Source organism: Echinops telfairi, unplaced genomic scaffold, assembly GCF_000313985.2.
Source record: "Echinops telfairi isolate 266 unplaced genomic scaffold, ASM31398v2 ScPeMD7_443;HRSCAF=831, whole genome shotgun sequence".
NCBI classification, from domain to species: Eukaryota; Metazoa; Chordata; class Mammalia; order Afrosoricida; family Tenrecidae; genus Echinops; species Echinops telfairi.
The window spans coordinates 19,766,120-19,776,205 of NW_022104341.1; the positions used below are offsets into that span (position 1 = coordinate 19,766,120).

General features: G+C 38.5%; 1 protein-coding gene across 1 annotated transcript; it reads left to right on the forward strand.

The window, feature by feature from the left end:
• Nucleotides 1–1,017: 1,017 nt before the first annotated feature.
• On the forward strand, nucleotides 1,018–6,782 carry LOC105978284 (small ubiquitin-related modifier 4-like). The gene is made up of 2 exons (XM_013003790.1): nucleotides 1,018–1,029; nucleotides 6,477–6,782. The coding sequence occupies exons 1-2, from the start codon at nucleotides 1,018–1,020 to the stop codon at nucleotides 6,780–6,782; spliced, it is 318 nt and encodes a 105-aa protein (XP_012859244.1).
• The last annotated feature ends 3,304 nt before the right edge of the window (nucleotides 6,783–10,086 follow it).

Here is a 10,086-nt window from a genome sequence, read left to right on the forward strand (position 1 = left end):
GCTTTGTTTAATTAAAAGGTAAATACCATTTACAATTCCTCTTGCAGATAAATTTAGAGCAGCAACAACACCTACAGAGTGTTCAAACTGCCAGCAGAAATTTTTGGATGCATTTGATCAATTAAAAGGGGACACATTTGGGGGAAAAAAGAATTATTTTCCTATTTGTTTTCAAATAGAAATAGCTTTATTTTCCATAAACATATTATTCCTAGACTTTAATGCCTAGCTAAGTATGGATTTAAGGACACAGAAACAATTATTTCATACCCAGTGCAGAATGAATAATCCTAGTGGCTAACAACTTCTCTTGGCATTCAATCTCCACATCAAAAGATAATTTTTCTTTTTTTTTTCCAAAGAGGGTTTACTCCAAATTCACGGATTGACAAAATCTTTTTCACCTGTGATATAATTTAGGAGTGCCAACATAATTGTTGCCTAAACTCATTCCAATCTTAGGACAATTGAAAAACGTCTCAGATCCCATGGTTTCCTTTATTTAAGAATTGCTACTAATTTCCCTGATCATGAGAGGGTCATGCTTCTTCAGCTGACCCGAGGGCAGGAAAGGGTGAAAGAAACCCAGACCTCTCTACTTATAACTTCCGTCAATAATGCCTGTAGTAGAAGGAACAATTCAGTGATTTTCCTGAAATGCACCACTTCGTGTACATGTCGTTCTGTATATGCAGTAACATATATTAAGTCAACAATTTCTACACGTACAACTACATGACACTGATTACGTTCTTGGAGAAGAGAGACCATTCTCACCCTCCTTTTCTCTCTACTTTCATAACATGTTTGCGTTTTGGTGGAAGTTCACACAGCAATTGTGCAGTTCACACTTCACAATTTCCACACAAGTTGCTGACTGATATTAATTGACGAGAGCATGTCAACATTCTCTTTTGTTGTTCAGTTTGCTCCTCTTCCAGTTCTCCCAGTCTACTTACTGTCCTCCACCTTCTCGCCTTTGCTTTTGAATCATTTTGACCTCTGCATCTCATAACGATGACACATAAGGTAAGAAACTAATTATACAGGCAATATCCGTTATTTTGTGTATCATAATGCTATTTAGTTAAAAAGTGATGTCATGGCCATTAGGGTGAGTGAAGTTAGTCAATTGCAAAAGGACAAACACTGCATGAGTCCACTGCTGCAGGAACAAGTCACAGAACAGGCGCAAGCTCAAGGTTGTAGGGCATCCAGTCTGCTAGCCAGTGGGGCCAGACAGCCTGGTAGAGAGCCTTATAGGTGTCAATGAACCATATGTTCTAGGTAAGTATTTTGAAGGTCAATTTGCCAGAGGGCGCCTCATGTCAGCTAGGATCAAATGGTCACGGTCAAGGGAGGGAGAGGGGATGTTGTCGACTGAGTAGCACTCCTGTAAATCTATGAAGAGTTTCCCTGGACAGGTGGACAGCCCTATGAGAGGAATGAGGGACACTGATGGGAAAAACAATGCAGGAGAGGGGAAAGGGAGAAAACACGTCTGCGGGAACACAAATGCATGTCTGTCGGTAGGTGAGAAGGGAGGCCCGACCTCCATGTGGGGGGAAGAATGACTGAAAATGCTTTTGGGAAGCCTAGGAGGGCAGTGTCTGTGGTGGTATGCACCAAATGTGCCATACTGTCCTGCGCTTCTGGGTGCAACCTGGGAGCCCAGGCTGGGTGCCGTGGATAACTGGGACTGAATCCTGGATCTTCAAGGTACAGAGCATGCTCCAGAGGCAACATCAAAGAGATCTGATGTGGAAACTCCACTGGGTGAACTGGACCTACCTCAGATACACTTAAGTTGAGGACATAAGTCAGTAAGTCAGAAAACATGTGTTTTCTGAGTTGGTGTGTGAGGAAGCAGAAGGCAGCTGTACCAACATTGTTGAATTGTTGGTAGTTAGACAAACAAGGTCTTGTTACATATTATTCTGTGAAAACTGTGACGAATGGTCACAATGATTATTATTGTAAATTTCTCTGACAATTAACCCCATTTTTTAAATAAATAGCATCCAGCCGTGAAAAGATTGATTCTGTAAAAGTGAATAATTCAGGTGCTGTGATATGAAGTTATGCTACATTGACCCAATATCCCCCTCTCAAGAGAACTTAAAAAAAAATAGTCCTAGGGGTTAATCAAAGACAATATTAACAGAAGATCATTATGCTCCAGGGGGATGATTGATAAGACTCTATAATAAATTAACAGGGAGGTTTGGAAAGGGACCCCAAAGCAGATAAAAACCAAACAAACAAAACACACATAGATCCAGGAAAAAGTTTTGACTCTAATTTAAACACAATTAGCTCTTACATCATGGCACTTGCTCAGTACTTGCCCTCAGGAACTGAACACAGAAGATATAGGTGCTAAAGCAAAATGTGATGAAGAACTTTGATGGTGTCCGGCTACCGGACAAAGTAGTGTTTGGGGTCTTACAGGCTTGTCTCAAAACAAGCAACCATCTGAGTGAGATGTCAACATGGAAGAAGCACACCATCATCAGTCACCAAAAGATTGTAAATCACATAATTTAAAGCCAAAGGAGGGATTAGTATCAAAGCATAAATTGTGAGAATCCCGTTTGCAGAAGGCTATGAATGACAGTGGGAGCCCAAGATACATTTGTGGGATCTACATAGGAAATAGGCCTACATAATAAATGGATAGGAGGAAAGTGGTTACTAAGTAGGGTGCATTCGAGAGATAAGCATAGAAGATAAAAGGTATAGACCTGACTTGAATGGTTAGAACTTTAGTTGACTCTTCCCTCAGATGCACGCTGGACCTGATCTGCTTTTTAATGCTTTCTGTACTTTTTGTTTTTGTTTTTTCATATCAGGGTTTATCTCTGAGGTGTTACATCATTTTGGAGTCAACCTCTTGAATTTGTGTTATATGTCTTTCTCTTTTTTGGTATATGAAACCCAGGATTGATGAACATATAGGGACAGAAAGTAGAATAAGTGTTTGGGGATGGGGGCCAGTGGGGACAACGGAAGTGAGACAATGTCAAGGAGTCCAGGAAGAAAAGGAATGTTTGGAAACTGATTGTGGTAACAATTGTACAAGACTGCTTGACATGATTTAACTATGGAATGATATGACATACGTATTAACTCCCAATTAATAATAAAGTAAATATAAAAATATATAGAATGTAGGGTAAATTGAAAATACTATGACTATAAACATTTTAAGAAAACTTTAAAATTTCAAACTTTATGTGGTTATGAATAAAACAATGCATTACACTGGTATGACCAAAAAAATGTAATGCCATGGGAAAGACTTGGTTGTAGATTTGAAGAGTATTTAAGGGCAATGGTCTCAGAGGCCTCTTTTCACTATCCTACTTAGAATTTACGCTCTGATTCATATGTTTCTTTCAGTCTCTCTGTGACTAACCATTGAGATCCTGCTCAAAAGTCAGTGGTGGCACCATCTTGTTCTTCCTGGTCTAAAAGTAGCAAGCGACCATCTAAGTCTAAAAGTAGAAGAGGGTGTGGTGTACACAGATCTGTTTCTTTTCTGAGCTTTGGCTTAACTTCTTACAGTTTTGCTCCTGATGAGCAGTTGTTATTACATCTCAGATGGCAACTCACAAACTTTTAAGACCACCCCCAGATGCTACTCACTTGATGAGGGTGCAGACTATGATTTTTGTGAACTATGTTATGCCTACTGACAGAGTTGCTTCTATCCTAAGCCTTCAAACCAGAAGATGAAGGTTGAAAGGCATTTAGTTATATCTGTGGAGTATTTGTATCTGTGTTTTCAAAGAACACATTTGCCTGCACCAATATATATGTACTTACGAGTAGCTATAGAAATTTCTGCCTCTTTTGTGTGCATACATACCTGGACACCAATTAATCTCTATCTCTATGCACTTCTTCCCAGGTGCCATTGAGTTGGTTCTGGCTCATAGCAACCCTACTTACAACAGAAGGAAATACTGCCTGACCCTGTGTCATCACAATTTTTCTTGTGTTTGAGCCCATTGTTGCAACTACTTGTCAATCCAGCTCATGGAGAGCCTTCCTCTTTTTTGATACCCCTCGACTTGACCAAGCATGATGTCCTTTTCCAGGAACTGGTCTCTCCGGAGCACATCTCCGAAGCTCATAGCATGAAATCTTGCTATCTTTGCCTCCAAGGAGCATTCTGGCTGTACTTCTTCCAAGACAGATCTTTTTGTTCTTTTGACAGTCTTTGGTATTTCCAATATTCTTTGCCAACACCATTGTTCAAATGTATCGATTTTTATTCAGGCTTCCTTATTCATTGTTCAACTGCTATATGCATATGAGGCATAGCTTGGGTCAGGTGCATCTTAGCACTAAAAGTAACATCCTTGCTTTCCAACTCCTACAGAGATATTATGCAGCAGCTTTACCTAATGCAATGCTTCTCTTTTGTTTCTTTCTTTTAAAAAGTCTTAGTCATTTTATTGGGAGTTCTTACAGATATCATAACATTCCACAGTTTAATCACATCAAGCAGTATTGTACAATTGCTACCACAATAAGTTTCAAAACATTTTCTTTCTTCTTGAACTCTTTGATATCAGCTCCCTTTTATTTGATCTCTTGACTACTGCTGCCATCAGCATTGATTGTGGATCCAAATAAGATGAAATCCTTGACAGCTTCAATCTTTTCTGTCTATCATGATGTCACTTGTTGGTCCAGCTGTGAAGATTTTGGTTTTCGTTAGATTGAGTAGTAATCCATACTGAAGGCTGCAACCCTTTATCTTCATAAGCCAGCTTGAAAGTCCTCCTCACTTTCAGCAAGCAAGGTTACATCATCTGCATTCCACAGGATGTTAAGTTGGAAATCAACAGGGGAAAAAAAACAGTTGTTGGAAAATATGACCTTTGTGATAGAAAAGCTGGATATCACATGATATAGTTTTGCAAGGAATTGTTTATCAAAAATACCTTTTTTCAACAACACCTGGACTTCTTCCAGATGGAATACACAGAAATCAAATGTATTATATGTGTGGGAAGAGATGATGGAGAAAGGGAGTATCAGCAGCTAAAACCAAGCCAGGGCCAACTGTGGGAGGGATCATCAATTGCTCACTTTTATGTTAAGGTTCAAACTGAAGAAAATGAAAATGTGCCCATGAGAGTCAACATACAACCTTGAGTATATATCACCTGAATTTTGAGAACATCTCAAGAACAGAATTGCTACACTGAACACTAATGACAGAAGATCTGATGAGCTATGGAAGGACATCAAGAACATCATACCTGAAGAAAAGAAAAGGTATTTTTAAAGACATGAAAGAAAGATCAGCATGGATATCAGAAGAAACTGAAACTTGCTCTAAATCAGCGGTTCTCAACCTGTGGGTCACGACCTCTTTGGGGTCAAATGACCCTTTCACAGGGGTCACCTAAGACCATCAGAAAACACATATTTCCTTTGGTCTTAGGAACTGAGACACTGCTCCTCTATCCACCTCCAGGAGGGTCCGCCCACATGCAGATACGCCCACATGCAAGACGCAGTTGATGACATCATCGTGCCAACCCCATCACATACACCCCATACAAATACAGGTGTATGTGACAGGGTTGGTGCCATAATGTACTTATGGGGACCAGTCACATATGTGTAGAGAGAAGCTACTGTGTAGAGAGCAGCAGTATTGGAGTTACAACAGTAGTTCTCAACCTGTAGGTCGTGACTCCTTTGAGGGTTGGACAACCATTTCACAGGGTCACCTAAGACCATCAGAAAACACATATTTCCGATGACACCTCTCCTCTGTCTCCAGGTGGGTCTGCCCGCATGCAGATACACCCACATATGAGTTCCCGGCGTGAAGATTGTTACTCATCCTATACCATGTTTCAAGACAAAATTTCATTTATTTGTAATTAGAAATAAATATTTTGCAACATATAATTACAAATCATTTTTGTGATGAATCATTTTGTGATGAATCACATTATGTTCAATTTGTAACAGTGAAAATACATCCTGCATATCATATATTTCCATTATGATTCATAACAGTAGCAAAATGACAGTTATGAAGTAGCAACGAAAATACTTTTATGGTTAGGGATCACCACAACATGAGGAACTGTATGAAAGGGTTGTGGCATTAGGAAGGTTGAACACCACTGCTCTAAATCATGGAGTAGCTAAGGCAAATGGAAGAAATGGTGACATGAAAGAGCTGAACAGAAAAATTTCAAAAGGCAGCTCAAAAGTACAAAGTAAATATTACAAAGAAATGTGCAAACACCTAGCGTTAGAAAACCGAAAAGGACCAACATGCTCTTTACGTGTTCACTCGTTTTTATTTTGGTAGTGTGCTCACTACAGCTACATTTGGTTCCATTTATCCCATCACCAAGAGTAACAGTCTTTATGATCTAAAGTCTAAAGTCGGCTCATTTGATGTGGACCTGGTACCTCTTTTCTGATGGGCAGTTTAGGAGACTCCAGCATTTGCCCTGGCCGACGAGAAACCCAGAGAAGGAGTCCAGACTGAGAACAACGATCATATTAAGTTGAAGGTGGCGGGGCAGGATGACTCCACGGTGCACTTTAAGATTAAGAGGCAAACGCCACTTCAGAAACTACAGAAAGCCTATGGTGAGCCATGGGGTTTGTCAATGAGGCAGATCAGGTTCCGACTTGACGGGAGGCCAATCAATGAGACACACACACCTGCCCAGGTGGGCACGGAGGACGAAAATACACCAGATGCTTCCCTGCAGCAGACAGGAGGCGTCTTCTAAAAGAGAACCTGCTCCGTGCCTCCAGAACGCTCTTCCTACCGACCAAGACTCCACTCTCAATTAGAAAGCCACAATTGGGCTCCACCACATCCTGACGACTACACTTTTCTCTATTCTTTCATTTCCTCTTCCCATTCCTTTATTGCACATCAAGTAACTGGGGCATGTGCACAACATACGGCACATTTTCTTTTTCCTTTTTTAACTAAATTTGAAATGGTATGTTTTGATCAACATCAGGTAGGGATGGGATGGAAAACACTGGTTCTGTGAAAACACCACTTCTCTCGTAGCGGCATGCTCTCTCAGCCCTTCTCTATAGTCCAGTAAGTGATTTTGCTCTCACTGTTTAACAAAACAAACAACAACAACAAAGACAACAACATAAAAAATCCTCTCATACCTTGTTCGGTTGGAGAATTTTAATGTTTTTCATTTATCATTGTGAAACCAAAGACAATTTTATAACTGTCCTGTACATACCTGTTCCATGGAGGCATTGTCTTTAAGGTGATGCCAGCTTCAGAGAAAGCGTCCAGTGGTGTTATTTCTTCTCCTATATTTCTAATCTCTTGAGGAGATTGAGTAGGGTTGGCGTCACCTCTTCTCTGAGTGTACACGTCTGCACATTGTAGTCATGTAGTTCAGTTTGCTTGGGTTTTCTTTTTGTGTTTGTTTTTTTGACAGGATTTCTTGTGAAATCTTCAGTATCTCTTTTTGTAAGGGGCTGGTTTAGATTTTCTATTTTTGAGTTAGTTTGAGTAAGAATGAATTGCAAAAAAATGTGTCCATTTCATCTGTTTATCCCAAAGTACAATATTTATAGCAATCAGTTTTGATCTTATTTCTCTGTTGGATCACTGGTAATACCACCACTTTCATTTCTTAATTTGGTTATTTGCAACTTCTCTTTCATTCATTGGTCAATCTAGTCAGTGGTTTGTCTATTCAAAGAACCAACTTTGGCTTTTATTGATCTTTCCATTGTTTGCTTGCTCTTATCTTTATCATTTCCTTTTTGGTATATTTTGACTTCTTTCACTCTTCCTTTCCTATTTTTTAAAATGGTTAGTTTAAATTAATTACTTTGGAAATTTCTTCTTTTAATACAGGAATTGATCATTATAAATCATTATAAAATTTTTAGTATTGATTTTGCTGTGTCCTTACAGTTTTAATATATATTGTTTTCAATTATTCTAGGATTTTTTTTCATGTTTGAGTTCATCTACAGTCCAGTAGATTTTAGTAGTGCACCATTCATTTCCATGTGTTTATTTTTCCTGTGTTGATTTCCAGTTTCATATTTTTATGGTCAGATATGGTGCTTTATATGATTTATATTAAGGTGTTTTGTACTTTAGCATATGTTCTATTTTAGAAATGTGTGTTGTTGTGATCCTATGTGAAGTATTCTGTATATGTCCATTAGGGTCAATTTGACTTATTGTTCTATTTAAATTCTCAATGAATTTAGAGATCTTCTTTTTAGATATTGTCTCAATAATTGACAGAAGTGGTTTAGTCTCTTATTATTATTGTAGAGTTGTCTATCTCTCCTTTCATGTTAGCATTTCTTATCATTTATTTTGATGTATTGCTATTAGTTGCATATATATTTAATCATCATATGTCTTCTTGGTGGATTGATCATTTATCATATGAAATTTCTTTATAAACCTCTTGAAATAGATTTTAAGTTGTCTAAGGTGTGTTTCTTGTGGACAGCAAAAGGGTGTACCATACTTTTTATTTATTGTGCTACTCTCTGCTTTTTGTATAGGGTGTTTGCCTAGAGCACTTATATCTAAGGTTATTACTGAAAATGAAGTGTCGACATCACTCTTCTTTTTTCTTATCTTTGTTTTTCTGATTTTTGTTTGTGCTTGGCTAGTTTCTTGTGATGAGCTCTGTTGCTAATTTCCTTTCAAATGTTTATATTCAGTGATCCCCCTCCCAGTGGTTATCATCTATGTTACATTAAACACATTAGAATCTCAGCATTGACCTATAGTTCTTCCTATTGTCCAGTTTCATGACTTATTTGCTCGGCATACAGATTGAATAAGTATGGTGAAATAATACAATTCTGATGCACTTTTTTCATGTGCAGGTTTCACATGAGCACAATTAAGTGTTCTGGAATTCCCTTTTTTTTTTTTTTGCATTGTTATCCATAGTTTGGTATGATTCGTGGAGCCAAATGTCTTTGCACAGTCAATAAACACAATAAGCATACATTTGGTATTCTCTGATTTTGGTCAAGGTCCATTTGAGATCTGCCATGAGATTCCTCATTCTTCAACCTCTTCTGAATTTACCTTTCTGCCTTGAATTTCTAGCAACTCTCTATATACTGTTATAACCATTTCAAAATGATCTTCAGCAAAATATTACTTGCATGAGATATTAATTATATTGCTTGATAATTTCCATATTTTGTTGATTCACCTTTCTTTGGAATGGGAAAGTATATGAATGTCTTCCAGTCAGTTGGCCAGGTAGCTGTTTGACAAATTTCTTGATGTAGACTAGTGAATGTTTCCAGTGTTTTATCAACATGTTGAAACACTTCTATTGGTAGTTGTGGTAGTTACATAATTTCATGTCAACTTCAAGTGTAGGGATGAAGTCTAGCCTGTTCATCAGGTCACAGCCTGATGGTGCCTCCTGGAAACTTCCTCTCTCTTTGCCTTCATCTTCATGCTCTGGACCCACACTGACACCTGCACAACACCTGTGATGCTTCCACCACCATTGGAGCCACAAGACATTTTACCCACTGGCCGGTGATGTTCCTGAAGTCTGCATCATTGCATATGGCTTCATGAGTCTGAAGAGGGACTTAGGATTTGAGTTGGACTGTGATGTTTTATGGAAACATAATACTTCTTGATATAAAGCACTCTCTTACACATATATGAGTGTCTCTGTATTTGTTTCTCTAGTCAACCCTGCCTAACACAGTACTTCATCAATTCCTGGAGGTTTGTTTTTGAAAAATGCCTGCACAGCAAATTGGACTTCTTCCTTCAATACCACCAGTTCTTCACCGTATGCTACTTCTTGAAATGACCGAGCATTGATCCACTCTTTTTGGTACAGTGATTCTATGTGTTTGTTCCATATTTGTCTGATACTTCCTATATCTGTCAATATTTTAACATTAGAAACATCCTTATATCAGTTTAAGGCTTGGTTTTTCTCTTCATTTCTTTCAACTGGAGATATGCTGAGTGGTTCTTCCATTTTGGCCTCCAGAAGAGAAATTCCGTCTTCTTCCTGTTTCGCTGAGGACTGGTCC